Source organism: Schistocerca gregaria, chromosome X (assembly GCF_023897955.1).
Source record: "Schistocerca gregaria isolate iqSchGreg1 chromosome X, iqSchGreg1.2, whole genome shotgun sequence".
NCBI classification, from domain to species: domain Eukaryota; kingdom Metazoa; phylum Arthropoda; class Insecta; order Orthoptera; family Acrididae; genus Schistocerca; species Schistocerca gregaria.
In genome coordinates this window covers 666,750,945-666,769,751 of record NC_064931.1, presented here as the reverse complement: position 1 = coordinate 666,769,751, position 18,807 = coordinate 666,750,945, and the positions used below count along the sequence as shown (strand labels likewise).

At 43.7% G+C, this 18,807-nt stretch overlaps 1 protein-coding gene across 2 annotated transcripts in view; it reads left to right on the top strand.

Moving 5' to 3' along the window:
• LOC126298070 (mucin-5AC-like) overlaps positions 1 to 18,807 on the top strand; it is a 276,647-nt gene that overhangs the window by 116,547 nt on the left and 141,293 nt on the right. For both annotated transcript variants that reach the window (XM_049989390.1, XM_049989389.1), the window contains exon 2: positions 12,402 to 13,015. In XM_049989390.1, coding sequence (XP_049845347.1) covers positions 12,402 to 13,015 — 614 coding nt within the window. The remainder of the gene's footprint in view (positions 1 to 12,401; positions 13,016 to 18,807) is intronic.

Below are 18,807 nucleotides of genomic sequence, written 5' to 3'. Positions count from 1 at the left end.
CAGTTCTTAGTAATTTACGGAACGTCATTGAGCAAATCAGAAGTGTTGTAGGCCCTCTGCTGTTCTTTATCTACGTAAACGATTTAGGAGTTCTTTACCTACGTAAACGATTTAGGAGACAATCTCTGCAGCCCTCCTAGATGGTTTGCAGATGATGCTGTCTACCGTCTAGTAAATTCATTAGAAGATCACCCGCAAAATGATATAGACAGGATATCACTATGGTGTGAATAGTGATAACTGATTGAGTAATAAAAAATGCGAGGCCATCCACATGAGCACTAAAAGAAATCCCTTATAATTCGGTTACACAATGAATCACCCAAGCTAAAAGCTGTCAGTTCAACTAAATCGCAGGAGATTACAATTACGGACAACTAAACGTAGAACAATCCCACGGAAAATGTTATAGGAATGGTGAACCAAAGATAGAACACTTAGAAGATGGAACAGATCTACTAAGGACAGTTACTACACTACGCTTGTCCGTCCCCTTCTGGAGTAATTCTGCGCGATATGGGGTCCTTACCAGACAGGACTGACGGAGGGCATAGAAAAATTTCAAGGAAGGGAGCTCGTTTTGTAATCTATTGAAATAGGGGAGAGAGTGTCACGGATATGATTCGCGATTTGGAGTGGAAATCATTAAAACAAAGGTGTTTTTCGTTGCGGCGAGATCTTTTCACAAAATTTCTATCACCAGCTTTCTCCTACAAACACGAAATTGTTTTTAACGCTCGCCTACAGAGGGAGAAACGATCATCGTAATAAAATAAGACATATCAGAGCTGGCACGGAAAGATTTCAGTGTTCGTTTCTTCCGCGGGCTGTTCATGAGTGGAAATACAGAGAAATAGTGAAGGTGCTTCAATGAAACATCAGTTAGGCACGTAAGTGTGAATTACAGAGTAGTCATATGGGTTTAGATGTAGAAGAATCTACATCTGCACCTATACTCTGCAGACAACTATGAAGTGCGGACAAAGGGTACGTCCTACTGTACCAGTTATTAGAGCTTCTTGTAGTTCTGTTCATGTATGGAGCGCAGGAAGAATGATTGCTTAAACGCCTCTGTGAGCTCTGTAATTAGTCTAATCTTGTCTTCGCGATCCAGATCGGAGCGATTCGTAGCGGATTTGTAGTATATTCGTAGATTCATCGCTTAAAGTTGGTTCTAGAAACTTTCTAACTAGGCTTTCACGAGATAGTTTCCGACCATCTTCAATCCACTGCCAGTTTAGTTGTTTCGGCGTCTTCGTGATACTCTCCCATAGATAAAATAAAACTATTACCATTCATGGAAAAATTTTGGAAATTTGTGGTAAGATCTTGCTGAGGTCATCGGTCTCTAAGCTTACACACTATTTAATCCAACGTAAATTATTTTACGCTAAGGACAACATACACGCCCGTGCCCGAAGGAGGACTCGAACCTCCGAAGGGGGGAGCCCCGCGAACCGTGAGAAGGTGCCTGAGACTGCTCGGCTACCCCGTTCGGCTCACCATTCGTGCCACCTTTCTTTGTATCCGTTCAGTATTCCCTGTTAGTCCTATTAGGTACGAGTTCCACACACTTGAGTAGTATTCTGGGATGGGTCGCGCTATTGTTTTATATGCAACCCCTTTTGTAGGCTGATTGCTTTTCCATAGTATACTACCAATAAACCGCAATTTGTCACCTGCCTTACCAACAACTGAGACTGTGCGATATCTCCACTTCACACCTCTACAAAGTGTTACACCCAGGTATTTTTATGCGTTGATTGATTCTAACTGTAGCTCCTCGCTATTGTAGTCATAGGATACTACGTTCTTTCATGTTGTGAAATGAACAATGTTGCCTTTATGAACATTTAGAGCAAGTTGCCAGTCTTTGAACCACTCTGAAATCTTATCAGTATTGAACTGCCTGTGCAGCTTTTTTCAGGTGGTACTTGATTACAGATAACTGCATCATCTGCGAGAAGTCTGGGGATACTATTAATATTGCCCGGAAGTTCATTGATATACAACAGGAACAGCTGGGGTCCCAATAAAATTTCCTTGGGGCGTACCCGAAGTTATTTCTTCAGTTGACGGTGACTCACCATCCAAGATAAATTGCTGTGTCCTCCCCAACAAAAAAGCCTCACTCAGTCACAAACATCGCTTGATAACCTGTATTATCGTGCTTTGGATAATAAACATATGTGTAATACGGATTCACATGCCATTCGGAAGACAAACAACACTGCATTTGTCTGACTGTCTTGATCCATGGCTTTCCGGATGCCTTGTGAGAAAAGCGCGAGACGGTGTCGCGTGACCAGTATTTTCGGAATCCATTTTATTTGACATGGATGAGGTCATTCTGCTCTAGGTACCTCATTACATTTGAGCTCAGAATATGTTCTAAGATTCTACAATAAATGGATGTCTAGGATATTGGACGTTAGTTCTGTGGATCACTTCAGCTGCCCTTCTTGTAGGTGGATGTGACTTACGCTTTCTTCCGACCACTGTGCACTGTTTATTTTTCGAGGGATCTACGATACGTTATACTTAAAAGAGAGACTAACTCAGTTACAAATTCTGTATAGAATCTGATAGGGATTCTGTTGGGCCCTGGCGCATTGTTCAGTTTTAACGATTTCGGCTGTTGCTCAACGACACTACCACTAACATCAATTTCATTAATCTTTGAAGTGGTATAAGAATGAAATTGAGGGTTTTCCTTTGAAAAGAAACATATGAAAATACTGTTAGGACTGCTTTACTATGTACGGATTAAATTTTCTGCAATGAGGAGGCAATGATTTTCTTTTCACTTCTTACAAAAACCGGAAAAGAGGAGAATTAAAGCATTTGAGCTGTGATGTTATCTAAGGAGGAGGTTATCCACAGAATCAACGAATAAAGGAACATACCTTATTATTGACTACAAGAAGAAACTGGAGTTGGGTTAGGACAATATACGACAGCTCCCATGGTACTGGAGGGAGAAATTGAGGGCAAAAACTGCAGGGGAAGATAGAGAGTAGAACATACATAAAAATAACTGAGGATGTCGGAAGATTAAGAGATTAGCGTAACAGCGGAAATTGTGACTTACTCGGAAAGAAAAAAAATTCCTGCCAAGAACACTTTACTGCACTACTCCACTGTAAGCAGAGCTGTTCCTATAGACATGTTACTCAACGAAGTAGCACTGTGGCATTCAGGGACAGCGATTCAAATCGCCGTCCAGTCATCCAGATTTATGTTTTCTGTGCTCTACCTAACTTGCTGAAGATGGTTTCTTTGAAAAATACGAGGGTTATTCGGAAAGTAAGGAACGATCGCTCGCGAAACGGAAACCACAGTGAAAATCCGATTAAGTTTTGTACAGGTGTGTTGGGCAGTGTCTCTCGTATGACCGTCGATCGCGATACGTCGTTCATTTTAGTTCTGAGCACACAGGGAACACATAAAGATACCTAGAACAATAGTGTCTCCCGCCAAGTACGAGGCATCGTGAGAAATTTCGCCTGAAGCTATGCAGACAACATTACATAACTGCCGTGCGTTTTCTTCTTCAAGACAATTCTCAGCTGCATTCTGCAGGGGCAATGGAGATGTTCGTGCATCTCTTTCAATTGGAAATGTTTGATTACCCACAACACAGCCCGTGATTGTCTCCCTCTGAGTTTCATCTCTGCTCACATGAACTGCTGGCTATGAAGACAATATTCTGACACAGACAACGAGCTGTAGGCCATTGTAGAGAATTGATGAAAAGCACTGGCGGCTGCCTTCTATAACGAGGGTATTGGGAAGTTGGTATGGCGCTACGACAAACGTCAAAGTCGGATTTGCTACAGTGGAGATAAGTAGATGGAAAGTTGCAAATAAAACAATTTTGATTTTCACTGTGGTTTCCCATTTCGCTACCTATCGTTCCTTACTTCCCGAAGAGCCCTTGTACATTGCCGATTTTCTTTGCGCTCATTGTCTTATCGGAGCTTTTGCTCCGTCTCTAATGACATCGTCGTCGACGACAGGTTAAACGCTCATTTTCCTTCCATCGTTCCTAGACATATTTACCGTCTGTGACTCGTGACCCAGCAGAAGTACATGAAGAAGATAAGATTACTTCTATCACAATCCGTGCCGCAATTTCAACGTTATTGCTTTGTTTGTTTCATATTACAATCTCCTAGTCAATATTTTACAGCAGATTTCTGCTCTTATTTTAATTCTGTTTCTGCATTTATTTTAGGTTAAATGCCTCCACTGATGTAACATTGAAGCCCATATTACTATTACTTTTAATATGAACAAAAACTACTGCTACGGTTACAACGTTTACTACTCACTAACAGTACAAGTTTTATTACCAGTGTTGTAAGCCGCAAATCAGTATCGTCGATCGCTACCGTTGAAATCCATTCGCTTTTAGATTTTATAAATAGTTTGTTGCGACAGAGATTTCTAACAATAACTCAATTGTATCCCAGACTGCAGATGCACCTTGATGCCACTGTTTCCGTAGCCACTGCTGAAGACGTTGAAATGCACTCTGCTACAAAGTCTGATCAGTCACAGAATTAAAGCCACAGCAAAAATCCGATGAAACTTGGTGCAAATCTCTAGTATTCCCTTCGATCGTGTCACGTCGCTTTTCAGTTGTGAGCGCACAGAGAACACGAAAGGTGCCTAGAACAATCAAGACCCCGGTCAAGTGTAAAGTGAATGCTATCATTCGTTTCCTTCATGCTGAGTGGTTTCGCCTGATTTTATGTAGCTCACATAACGCACCTGTCATACAGAAGAGCGAAGTGCGACAATGGTGCAGGAATTTGAAGCAGCACGTACAGACGTTCATGATGCAGATGTCCATGGATGGAAGCGAGTGTCAGCCTATGATTTTATTAAGCGAGTGTATCAGGCAATTCGAGAAAATCGTCCACGAAGGGCCATTCAGAACAAGGGAAGAGAATGACGACATCAGGCATTGTCTTTTTTCATGACAATGTTCGGCCACAGAACAAAGACGCTACTGCAGCATTTTCGACTGGGAGAGTTTGATCAACCACCATACAGCCCGGACTTTGCTCGTATTGATTTCCATCTCTTTGCTCACATAAACCGCTGGCTAGGTTCACAGCATTTTGGCACAGATAACGAGCTGGAGACCAGCGTAGAGAATTGACGGGAAGCAAAGGTGGCTGTAGAAAGTTAGTACCATACCAGGACAGGATGTTGTCTCAGCTGGAGCGGCGACTATGTAGAGAAGTAGCTGGAAGGTATAGCTAAATGTTGTAAATAAAACGTTTTTGGTTGTCATTGTAGTTTCTATTTCTCGACCGATGAGACCATATGTGTTGTACACATAACAATCTTTAACTGCACCTTATTTTTCCCGGGATCCCTAGTCGTGGAAGGTATGGCCTGCTTAGAAAGCTCGTAATTTTATCTGACATTAAATGTTTCATGATCACACTCATCATTGACGTCTCTCGGATTCCTTGGGTACACGGGCCAATACTTCAGCAGCGTTGCCGTTACAATATGGCCTGGCGGTGTGTCGCAGAGGATGCTTCTGGCACCACTAACTGATCCCCCCTTCCTTATTCCACTCACGAATGGCCCGTGGGAAGGATGATCGTCGGTAAGCCTCTCTCCTGGCTCTAATTTCTTGAATTTTCTCATCCCAGTCATTTCACGAGTTGTATGTGGGAGGAAATAATATGTTCGCCGACTATTCCTGGAAAGTGCTCTCTCGCGCGGTTTGAGGCGCCATGTCACGGATTGCGCGACGCCTCCCGCCGGAGGTTCGAGTCTTCCCTCGGCCATGGACGTGTGTGTTGTTCTTAGCATAAGTTAGTTTAAGTAGTGTGTAAGTCTAGGGACCGATGACATCAGCAATTTGGTCCGTTAGGAATTCACACACATTTGAACAAAGTGCTCTCTCGAAATTTCAAAAGTAAACTTTTCCGCTATGCACAACGCCTCTTCTGTAGCATCTACCACTAAAATTTGTTGAACTTGTCTGTAACACGCGCCGACCAAACGATCTCGTGAGGGAAAGCTACTTCCTAAGTTGGATCTTCTCTATCTCTTCTTTCAGTCCTACCTCGTAAGGACCCAAGACTGATGAACAATGCTCGAGAATCGGTCGAACAAGTCACTTATTTCGTGGATAAGCTACAATTCCTTAAGAACCTTCCTATGAATATCATTCTAGCATCTGCTGTTTCTGTTATATGTTTTATTTGGTCATTCTACTTAAGGTCGCTCTAGATAGCTCCTCCTAGATGTTTTACTATAGATGCTGTTTACAGCAATTTGTCACCAATAGTGCAGTTGTACAGCTGTAACCGTGTCTCTTACACTCTTCTGAACATTACTGTTGTAGTACTGGGCGACTCATGGTACCAAATTTTGTTTTTGTCGGATGTTTTATATCGAAAAATTTGTTGTCGCTCAGCGTCAGCTGCTTGCACACAAGAAGTGTGCTCTGAAGTTCTTTCGTATATGCAAGCACACTGATTAATTTCTTTTCTTATGGCTTTATACAATGATGTTGAACGTCGACCATGACCCGTAGACATTATTTCGGCACATTTAGGAAGTCCACGTGTCATGAACCAAGCCTTTGCGTAATGTTTGGCAATAAATTGTGAAATGCTCCTCTCCCATTTCCTCTCGTCAAATCGAAAATGATACATCTTCTCTTTTCATACAGTAGCCAACTTATAACAAATCGTTGGCGTAAATATACTTGAAGATCACGTTTTGAGTCTGAGCTATTTTTCATACTGTCTGCTAAGAGTCATCACTTGCTGCTTCTGCTAAACTGCTGTTATGTTACCTTCTTTTTACACATGCACTTCTCAGGTTTCCGTTACTGTTTTTGTGAGACTGCTTGTAAGATAAAAGTATATTACCTGATTTAAAATTTGTAATATCTGATAGTATGTGAAAACATATTAATTTCTGCTTCAGTTTACTTTTGTTGCTGTTTGCCGTGGTTCTCACGTTACACAGCAAAATAACTGTTTACATATGGTGCATTGCTATGAAGTGCGCTGTGCACTCATCTGTTTCCACAATCTGAGTCTTTCGAACTGTGTTGTGACACAAGAGTTTGTAATTGTTTGTAGGTGTGTGTGAGTGTCTGTGTGTGCCCGATCGCACAAGTGGCAGAGTTGTAGGTGGTTACTGGCTGAAAAGTCTGCCTACCTTGCGTGAAACTCATTCAAGCCTCAACAAACGGTCCCCTTACGGTATTTCTCCGCACTTGCAAACCTGAAACGCAATTCTACCAATAACAGCGGACAACAAAATGATTCTGAGCACTATGGGACTTAACATCTATGGTCATCAGTCCCCTAGAACTTAGAACTGCTTAAACCTAACTAACCTACGGACAGCAGACAACACCCTGCCATCACGAGGCAGAGAAAATCCCTGACCCCGCCGGGAATCGAACCCGGGAACCCGGGCGTAGGAAGCGAGAACGTTACCGCACGACCACGAGATGCGGGCTGCGGACAACAACTTTCGTCTGCAGAAAATGTAAAACAGAGAAAAATGACCATTTCTTTTGCGCGTCTCAGAGTAGACCACAGTAGTCCACAAGGTCAACGATCGACTCCTCAAGTTTGCATGCAGTGCACAGCAGAGCTCCAGTAAATTATTGAATGTTATTGAATATTAGCTCTTTAAGCTAGTCAGCACTATGGTTATAAATTTATTGGCGCCTGACTGAGTAATGGGAATTCCCCTTCTGTTGCCTCGTCAATCAGTTCAACTCATCTGCATCGTGCTATCTCCCTCCCGGTGGTTACTTCTTCTTATCGTTTTGGTGATCTGAGTACCGCATTAATTTGGCTAAGATTGTTTCATGTGGTCTTTAACTTTGTTCAGTATTCTTTAATTCCCATACATTGCGAACTTCTTCTCTGTGCTGCCCATGATAATTTTGCTCTGTGTTTAATTATATCCCGGAAATCTACGACAGTCTTTTTTATTTGAAAGTTACCTTGTTGCAGATCTCTGTTTCCTGTATTCATTACTATTACTTTGACCGTAACTTTTCACGAAGATTTGCACTCATATATTGAGAAACCTTCGTACACCGAGGTTAGCCCAGAAGCTGTGGTAGAAGTTCTGAGCGTGCATTGAGAAGTTTCCCAAAGGTCAACTCTCGAATTAGGAACGACACCTCAGTGCTAATGTGCAATGACAAAGAAAAACATCCCTGTCCATGCAGTGTTGGCTGTATCTTACGCAGAAATTTATCGAATGCCTGACGCTTGTCTCACTGACAAGTTGTTCCCTAATCTCACGCTGAGCATAAATAATAAGCCTTCTTGTGTATAATCCCAGAACGTTCAGAACTTGATTAGTCTCTTAAGTCATCTAATACATAACTATTTTGTTCTGTGTTTGTAGATGCCGTGGACATCTTGAGTGTCACCTGCACTGTTTTGTGCCGAAACCACATAGGAAAACCGGGAAGGGCTTCTAATTTTTTTTATGTCGATGTTATTGATAGCAGACCGTGCGTTCAAACATTTGCACCATACCGCACGTAAATTAAAACGCTCACATTATTATATCTTATTTTAGTGGTATTTATCAGCGTGTTTGATCAGGCATATTACTCTGTTTGTCACTTTTCTGTCCCTCTTATTTATTTATTTATTTCGGCGAACGCTGTAAGTTTATCGCGTGTCTAGAAAACCATATATGGTGGCTAAGCCACATGAGGTTTTCGTTTTAGAGGATATGTTGTTAAGTGAGTCTCTTAACAAGTGGCTTTCCAGCAAAATGGGTGTGGTTGTTTGGGACAATACTGATAACTCTACTCCATAGCACAAATCCTACACTGTTGGAGAAACTATGTTACAATTATTTTCTATGTTTTTTTTCAGTTCTCCCTTTCACAAGAACCCTGAATCATCAACGTATAACACGACCTTTCTTAAGGCTGTATCTGACATTATGGGCAGAAAGGCGACAGATTATTGAAGGCAGCCATTGGTGATATTTCAGGTTAAATATTTCCGTAAATGACCTCTTTTTTCTTCCAACACCCTTTGATACTGCTGTATGCTGCCTGAGGACAATTTTATCCCAGGGTGATCGTAAAGTGGTTGTTACGAGGGCGTACAGATTGACTCAACAACATGTGCGATTATGGCCGCTAGATATTTGCATGGGCTGTTTCTAACTGACATTAGGCACTTGTTTAAAGAACCCTACGATGACTTTATTATAAACAGTCTGAATTTGTCAATTACAGCTTGTTGTATAGTAATTAAGTTTAATTGTTATACTGTCTCGTATATTGGCTGGTTGTCCTGACCATCGCTTCATTATATTCTATGAAGTTTATTTCTATTACCACTATTATTAATTTCTCTCGTGCTGTACATATTTCTTAACCTTTCCAGTTACTTTTCTTAGCAGACTGTAATAATTTTTGAAGCCAGCAAGTAATTTGCGATTTTGCCCTTGTGCTGTCAGTTGCACAGTTTCTGACTACTCTTTTATGTCTTTAGAAGGGAACACCCTAAGGCACTGACGAGTATCAACCACTTTAGAATTCACTGTGTACGTAAAGACGAGAAATCCTAAACTGAACAAACAGCTGAATGAAAGACGTTTCACGCACCAGATCTCAAGCAATATCCTGTCCACACGTTATGATCTGTTTGAGCAGACGTGATGCTGACAGACCTTTGCGCATACAGATTCTTGCGTGTGGGCCAGCATTTTATCCCGCAAGGTGTTCATGAGAACTTCTGTGATCCTTTGGATGTAGGAGGGCGGGTCGTGAGTCGTGCGTGGATAGCTCAGTCGCTAAAAGCATTGCGCAAAAAGGCAAAGTCGCAGGATTGAGCCCCAGTGCCGAACATAGTTTTGATCTGTTAGGAAGTTTTAGACTCCCAAATACTGCCCAAAGCTCTTTGATACGGGTGTCTATCCCTCCTACTTCGCAATTACACCCAATGCCCACCGTCCGCTGCATCAGATTCTGCCTTGGTATTATTTGACTTCGATATGGAACCGCGTATGGTTACTGCGTATGGTTACCCGTTCCTTAATGCAAGCTTTTGGAAATCAGAGCCGCTACTTATTCAAGTATATTCTTCGTTGTTTTTGCGAGGTCCAATACGTTCCATCCCACTAATCATCATCAGTAGCAGCAGCCATTTTTGTCGTTACGCGATTTGGTCTCTCCAGGTTCGTCTGTAACTACTCCCATGTACAACGTTCTTTGGCGATATTCAGCATGTTAACTCCAGCAGTCTTCCGCAGGTGTTTCTCCCACAGTTCTGGTGGTCGTCTTCGTGGTCTGTCTCTGTTTCTTGGACTCCATTCCAGCAACCGCTTTGTCCATCAGTCATCATTTCGTCTGGCAACACGGCTGGCCCACTGCCATTTCATAACAGCTGTTCTCTCTGGGATGTCTTTGATGTTGGTAGTTAGTCAGAAGTCTTCAGCCATTTTTTGTCTTTTCTTGCAGATACCAGCATAGACAGTTCTAAGTTTCCGTCTTGTATATTTATGAAGTGTACAGCTCTCACAGCCGTAAGTCAACAGGGGGAGGACACGACGATAAAAAACGTTTTACTGTTTTACTGCCATGTTTGATCTGAAGGTAGTTGAATGTCTTCCAAATGCTTGCCATACTAGATTGATACGTCAAAACATTTCAGACGCTATGTCTCCAGTCATATTAACTTCCTTTGCCGGCCGAAGTGTCCGTGCGGTTCTAGGCGCTGCAGTCTGGAACCGCGAGACCACTACGGTCGTAGGTTCGAATCCTGCCTCAGGCATGGATGTGTGTGATGTCGTTAGGTTAGTTAGGTTTAACTAGTGGTACGTTCTAGGGGACTAATGACCTCAGAATTTGAGTCCCATAGTGCTCAGAGCCATTTGAACCAACCATTAACTATCGATAATTTGAAATAGGCCAATGTTTCTAGTTATGATGAGTTATCTGCTGTTATTCTGAAGTTTTCTGGCGAGGAAACTTAAGAGCAATTTTCAAAAATTTTTACATTGTCCATTAATCGTACGTCCATCCCAGCCTCTGGAGAAAAACATTGATAATACTGTTCCACAAGAAAGGGAGCATTCTCGATATAAAAACTGTCGTCCCGTAAGCCTAATCTGCGTCTTGCATAAAGTTTTGCCAGAATATTGTTAAATTTTTTTCAGTCTCATCCTTGACGCAGTTCAAGCAGTTGAGCAGACTGAATTCCGCAGCAGCATTCGCAAACTAAAGTTTTTTTCCGGGAAATGATTAGGAGAGCAACCGAATACTGGCTGCCTCTATGTATAGCTTTTGTAGAGCTTGAAAAGTCTTTTGATTAAGTAAGCCATCCTGCTATAGTGCAAGCCATGGCTGAGCAAGGACTTGAGGTGACCTATATTGAAAAACCTGCACCGTATACATGGAATTTCTATAGCTTTTGTTGGTGTCAGGGAACCGCTCAGGACTTTCCAGTTCACAGAGGAGTGAAACAAGGCGGTCTCATCTCTCCCAAGCTGTCCTCTGCCGTGCTGGAAATGGGAAATGCCAAAAGTGAACTAGGAAAAAGAAGGAATTAGACTCAGCAGTAAGAAACTTAACAACCTGAGATTTGCAGATGATGTTGTGCTATTGACAAATGATTCTGAAGAGCTACAGACGCTGATATCGAATCTCGTCTCGGAATGTCACGCAAAGGACCTGAACATATAACTTACAAGACCCCATTTCAGTACTCACACCAAAGGATAATTTTTGGCACTCCCACGAATCCAGCTCAGGTAAATGACATGGAAGTCAGATAGGCTGACCACTCGGCTATGGAATCAGTCTAATGAGGATGAAGCATCGTAATTTTATTTGCGCTCTTGATCATACCCACACGCTTCGTCTTATATGAATAGTATTTAATATTGTTTCTTCAACGAGTACTGGACCACTTATACAGCTCTGCTTAGCTACGCTCATCCAGAAACAAACTGAAACAAAAAACATAGGTAAGGTAGTAATAGTATTGTTATCTAACGGTACCATAAAAAATGTGACTCTTCATTCATTCGCTACTATCAAGTTCCTAAGGATTCCATACCTCTGTCGGTAAAATCGGAAACCTAGTAGGATCGCTTTTATTGTCGATCTGTCTGTCGGTTTGTTAAGACCTATTTTTCTCAGGAACGGCTAGATGTATCAAGTTTAAATTTTTGTCAAATACGAAGGTCTACAGTTCCCTGGCGGTGTAAAATGTTTAAGCTTTGACTAGACAGGCACGAATACACCTCCCCGTAATCCCTGTTCATAATAACATATCCCACTGTCTAGACTCTCCTAGTGAAGTATTCATCTGTCTGCATGCAGCAGTCTGATTGACGCATGTTGTTTTCTTTTGTTACAGGCCAGCTGACAGGGACAGCGAAAGCACCAACGAGGACAGAAGCGTCAGCTAGTGGGCCTGGTGATAACGTCCAGGTAACCATTTCACAACATGCATTCGGCACACAAACATCGATCGGAGGCGCCATCCATAAGACGGCGATGCAGTCTTCCGAGTTTCAAGGTCGACTCTACGAGGAGATAGCCAACGACGTAGAGAGTGGCCCAGATGGACGCTCGATGACGACTCGCGCAGTGGGCCAAGTGCCCGGCTCCTCCGGGACAGTCGTCCACACTGTCAAGGAGATAGATCTCGAAGGTCTCGACGTCCCATCCAATGATGTGGCCGTGAGTGCCGAGAGCAGCGACACGACCAGCCGGAACTACTACCAACACATCCAGCCGACGCGCACGCAGGAGTCGAGCGGAGAGGCGCACGCGGCGCTGAGCTCGACGGCTGAGCCGCAGCCGGGGGAAGCCCCGGGGGCTCCCAGGGGGAGGTCGCTGCCCCTGCTGGAGCCCCGCCAGGCTTCTGCAGCCGGCCCAGCGACTGCTAGCGGCGACCAGAGGAAGACCAACCCCGACATCCAGGACATCATTACCGGCATCGTCAAACTACTCAACGGAAACGTCAAGGTAACACATTGGCTCACTTACAGCAGAAAGAGTAAACGTTAAATGTAGAAGTGATTTGGGAGTATACAGGGAGAAAAGCTTAATACGCAGAACTGCCAGCCTCGTCAGCAACAATGATTCTAATCCGGTTGGGCATCAAGTCGAACTGAGCTTGGACGACAGATACGAGTACGTTGTTCCATGCATCGTAAACTCTATACCAGAGTTCATTAATCGTACTATTCATAAGTAGTAGTGTGCCAGATCTGGAGGATCATATTTTTCTCAATCCTGGATATTATTTTCCACAATTCTTCACATTCTGTACACAGGGTGTTACAAAAAGGTACGGCCAAACTTTCAGGAAACATTCCTCACACACAAATAATGTTAGAGCTCATTTTAGTTTCGTTCTCCCACCTACGCTCAATGGAGCACGTTATCATGATTTCATACGGGATACTCTACCTGTGCTGCTAGAACATATGCCTTTACAAATACGACACAGCATGTGGTTCATGCACAATGGAGCTCCTGCACATTTCAGTCGAAGTGTTCGTACGCTTCTCAACAACAGATTCGGTGACCGATGGATTGGTAGAGGCGGACCAATTCCATGGCCTCCACGCTCTAATGACCTCAACCCTCTTGACTTTCATTTATGGGGGCACTTGAAAGCTCGTGTCTACGCAACCCCGGTACCAAATGTAGAGACTCTTCGTGCTCGTATTGTGGACGGTTGTGATACAATACGCCATTCTCGAGGGCTGCATCAGCGCATCAGGGATTCCATGCGACGGGGGGATGCATGTATCCTCGCTAACGGAGGACATTTTGAACATTTCCTGTAACAAAGTGTTTGAAGTCACGCTGGTACGTTCTGTTGCTGTGTGTTTCCATTCCATCATTAATGCGAAATGAAGAGAAGTAATAAAATGAGCTCTAACATGGAAAGTAAGCGTTTCCAGACACATGTCCACATAACATACTTTCTTTCTTTGTGTGTGAGGAATGTTTCCTGAAACTTTGGCCGTACCTTTTTGTAACACCTTGTATAAAGAAAGATTATGGAATGGGTTTCTAATTCATAAATCGCATTTGAATGTTTATTTGTGAGAACATAAGGTTATGCCTCATATAAGATGTATTACCGTCCACCAGTATGTGTCGGAATTCTACAGTGATAGGATCGTGACCTATCGAGACTGCAGTTATCATAGCATAATATTACTACCCGCATTTGTCGAGATCCCAAAACTCAGTGGTCTGACGCGACTAGCGCCCGAGAGGACCGTGCAGAATTGTACAGCCACGATATGTACCTTTTGTCAGGAAATAGACTTTTTTTTACAGCAATACTAGTGTCCACATGGACAACGATAATGTCTGTAGCACCACGACCTTTCTGCTCTGCTTGGCCGCCCGGGGTAGCAGCGTGGTCTTTGGCACCTCGTCACCGTCCGCGCTGCTCTCTCCGTAGGAGAGTCCTCCCTCGGGCATGGGTGTGTGTGTTGTCCTTAGCGTAAGTTCGGAATCTTACGACGATACGTTTTCACTGGATGAGAAGTATGGGGAACGTACTGGTCAGGCAACAGTCGAACACCCTCTCTGTATCAAGTTACTTTAGGGTAGCATCTTCAAAAGGTGGTCTTGCATTTTCTTGTTGAAAGATAACGTCACTGACACCTCGAAGATAGGGTATTACCACCGACCTTGGCACGTCAGAAATATAACGTCCGCTGTCCAGATTACCGAATGTTCAAATCAGCGATGATAGTACTGTGTACCCAGTGGTATTCAGGCCAGGTTTAAGGCTCCAGCGACACAACCCGCCGCTTGCGATGCCAAGCTGTGAGGGGCGTTCAAGTGCAAGGTTTGTAAACAGTGTGTAATCAATTAGTAACGAAAACTGGTATGATTAGAAGTGTACAATGGGAAAGGGGGGAAGGGGCGCCAAATAGCAAGCCGTTTGTGTGAAAAATATTCTCGAACCTGCTCTGCTGGTACCCAACAGAATCATGCCCGATGCTTTAACTGAATGACGAAGACGAATGCAAGATGGCAACGTTCGTTCTCCGCGAAGCCTCACCATATGTTTATGTCAATCGTGATGCTCTATACTGAAATTTGGATTTGAAAAGATGACATGGATCTCTCCCTTCGTCCAATTTTCCCATTGCACAAAACATTTTGTGTGTCTCTCTTTGCTGCCGCTTCGAGAGAAGCCACAACAATGATCGCAGAGCAGACAGTTAGAAAGTTGTGGTAAGTAAGATCTAATGGGACCAAAATGCTGAGGTTATCGGTCCCTAAGCTTACACACTACTTAACTTAAACGAACTTACGCTAAAGAGGACTCTAACCTCCGACAGAGGGGGCCGCGTGAACCATGACAAGGCGCCAGGACCACGCGGCATCCCCGCGCGGCCAAGCAGAGCAGAAAGGCCGTGGTGCTACAGACATTATCGTTGTCCAGGTGGACACTTGTACTGCTGTAAAAAAAAGTCTCTTTCCTGACAAAAGGTACATATCGTGGCTGTGCAATCCTGCACAGGCGAGCAGTCTGTCCTCTAGGGCGCTAGTCGCATCAGACCACTGAGTTGTGGGATCTCGACAAATGCGGGCACTAATATTATGCAATGATAACTGCAGTCTCGATATGTCACGATCCTGTCGCTGTAGAATCGCGACATATACTGATGGATCTTATATGAGGCATAACTTTATCATCTCACAAATAAACATTCAAATGCGATTTATGAATAAGAAACCCATTCCATAATCTTTCTTTATATACAGAATGTGAATAATCGTGGAAAATAATATCCAGGATTGAGAAAAATATGATTATCTAGATTTAATATAACACTTCTTTATAATACTTGTATAGTCTTTGTTGGAGTCTGTGATAACAGTCGCCACGTACTTTACAGCTAAATAATTAAACTGTAGGCAGGCAGAAAATATTTTATAATCTTTTCCAATTTCTTACTGTCCAGAAGTTTTACTTGCACACCAATCAACTTTCGTGTGTTCTTACTGCCCCAGTAGACAAATTGGAGAACACTATTAAGTACAACGCAGTAGCTGTTTTGTAAGGTACCTCGTAATTTACACCACATAGGCATGATTCACACAGAGTACAATGGAGCCTCTTACAAATACTCTTTGTTGGCATTTAAGACATTTAGAGAGTCTTACAGAGGGTAAAACACATAGTCCATTGTGTAGTTATGAATCGTAGCTTTGAAGTACTATCTTCTTTAACCGCGGAACATGTAAAAGTTTCTCGTAGACTCACATCTGGGTACTTTCTAAAGTCTATAATATGATTACCAATAACTTTGTTCACTTCTGGACTTGTGATATGACTTTTAAGTTTGTTATATACACTCCTGGAAATGGAAAAAAGAACACATTGACACCGGTGTGTCAGACCCACCATACTTGCTCCGGACACTGCGAGAGGGCTGTACAAGCAATGATCACACGCACGGCACAGCGGACACACCAGGAACGCGGTGTTGGCCGTCGAATGGCGCTAGCTGCGCAGCATTTGTGCACCGCCGCCGTCAGTGTCAGCCAGTTTGCCGTGGCATACGGAGCTCCATCGCAGTCTTTAACACTGGTAGCATGCCGCGACAGCGTGGACGTGAACCGTATGTGCAGTTGACGGACTTTGAGCGAGGGCGTATAGTGGGCATGCGGGAGCCCGGGTGGACGTACCGCCAAATTGCTCAAAACGCGGGGCGTGAGGTCTCCACAGTACATCGATGTTGTCGCCAGTGGTCGGCGGAAGGTGCACGTGCCCGTCGACCTGGGACCGGACCGCAGCGACGCACGGATGCACGCCAAGACCGTAGGATCCTACGCAGTGCCGTAGGGGACCGCACCGCCACTTCCCAGCAAATTAGGGACACTGTTGCTCCTGGGGTATCGGCGAGGACCATTCCTAACCTTCTCCATGAAGCTGGGCTACGGTCCCGCACACCGTTACGCCGTCTTCCGCTCACGCCCCAACATCGTGCAGCCCGCCTCCAGTGGTGTCGCGACAGGCGTGAATGGAGGGACGAATGGAGACGTGTCGTCTTCAGCGATGAGAGTCGCTTCTGTCTTGGTGCCAATGATGGTCGTATGCGTGTTTGGCGCCGTGCAGGTGAGCGCCACAATCAGGACTGCATACGACCGAGGCACACAGGGCCAACACCCGGCATCATGGTGTGGGGAGCGATCTCCTACACTGGCCGTACACTTCTGGTGATCGTCGAGGGGACACTGAATAGCGCACAGTACATCCAAACCGTCATCGAACCCATCGTTCTACCATTCCTAGACCGGCAAGGGAACTTGCTGTTCCAACAGGACAATGCACGTCTGCATGTATCCCGTGCCACCCAACGTGCTTTAGAAGGTGTAAGTCAACTACCCTGGCCAGCAAGATCTCTGGATCTGTCCCCCATTGAGCATGTTTGGGACTGGATGAAGCGTCGTCTCACGCGGTCTGCACGTCCAGCACGAACGCTGGTCCAACTGAGGCGCCAGGTGGAAATGGCATGGCAAGCCGTTCCACAGGACTACATCCAGCACCTCTACGGTCGTCTCCATGGGAGAATAGCAGCCTGCATTGCTGCGAAAGGTGGATATACACTGTACTAGTGCCGACATTGTGCATGCTCTGTTGCCTGTGTCTATGTGCCTGTGGTTCTGTCAGTGTGATCATGTGATGCATCTGACCCCAGGAATGTGTCAATAAAGTTTCCCCTTCCTGGGACAATGAATTCACGGTGTTCTTATTTCAATTTCCAGGAGTGTATTTTCCTTCTGCAATTGGACCTCATCTGCATTAAACAAATCTTATCGTTACATTCAATAATATTACTGTTTCCCCAGTAGTCTTCTTCCTGTAGACAGAGATCGTAGTTTGGTTTGAAGTTACATAATAATACATCTCAATTTTGTTAAAAAATCCCAGAAAAATATTATGTTAAATCCATATCCTTAAAGAAATTGTCGTCTACACAAAGCCGTGGCAATAGTCCAGGCAGCTGAACCATTGCAACATTTATATCAACGCCAGCTAATCCCACTTTATATGGTGGATTTTTATATGCCCTTGAAATGGTTTCCAGTGATTCCATGCCATTTTTATCCAATATGCCTCTTACTGCTTGATAATTGCTCCCATTTATACTGCTTTTGGTTAAGGGTATCTGTAAATCAGTATAATATTACTTAAGTGATAGATGAAAGAATTCTGACATGTGGGTGCAGGCAGCGAACTATAACTGTTACGTAAAGAAGGGTTTATGTGGTAATGGAATCAAACCTTCTCCATCATGAACTTCTTACTGCTGCCTATAGTCGTAACTAGGTTATTGGAGTATGCAAGTTGCCACTTTCTTATATGTTTCAATCAGATTCTGAATTGTGTACTATTCCCACATCGAAAAGCACTTGTTAACAGATGATACGAATCTGTGCAGTACAGGCCTAAATGTCTTAGCAATAGTATTCTGTGGAGGGTAAAATATAACATTGTGGAAGATCGTCTACGTCAACAAACGGCTGTAATCATAGGTGTCATATTGAGAGTTGACCTATCTAGGTATTTTACTTCTCAATATAGAACACTGATGTGCGGTTGTTGTTGTTGTTGTGGTCTTCAGTCCTGAGACTGGTTTAATGCAGCTTGCCATGCTACTCTATCCTGTGCATGCTTCTTTATCTCCCACTACCTACTGCAGCCTACATCCTTCTGAATCTGCTTAGTGTTTTCATCTCTTGGTCTCCCTCTACGATTGTTACCCTCCACG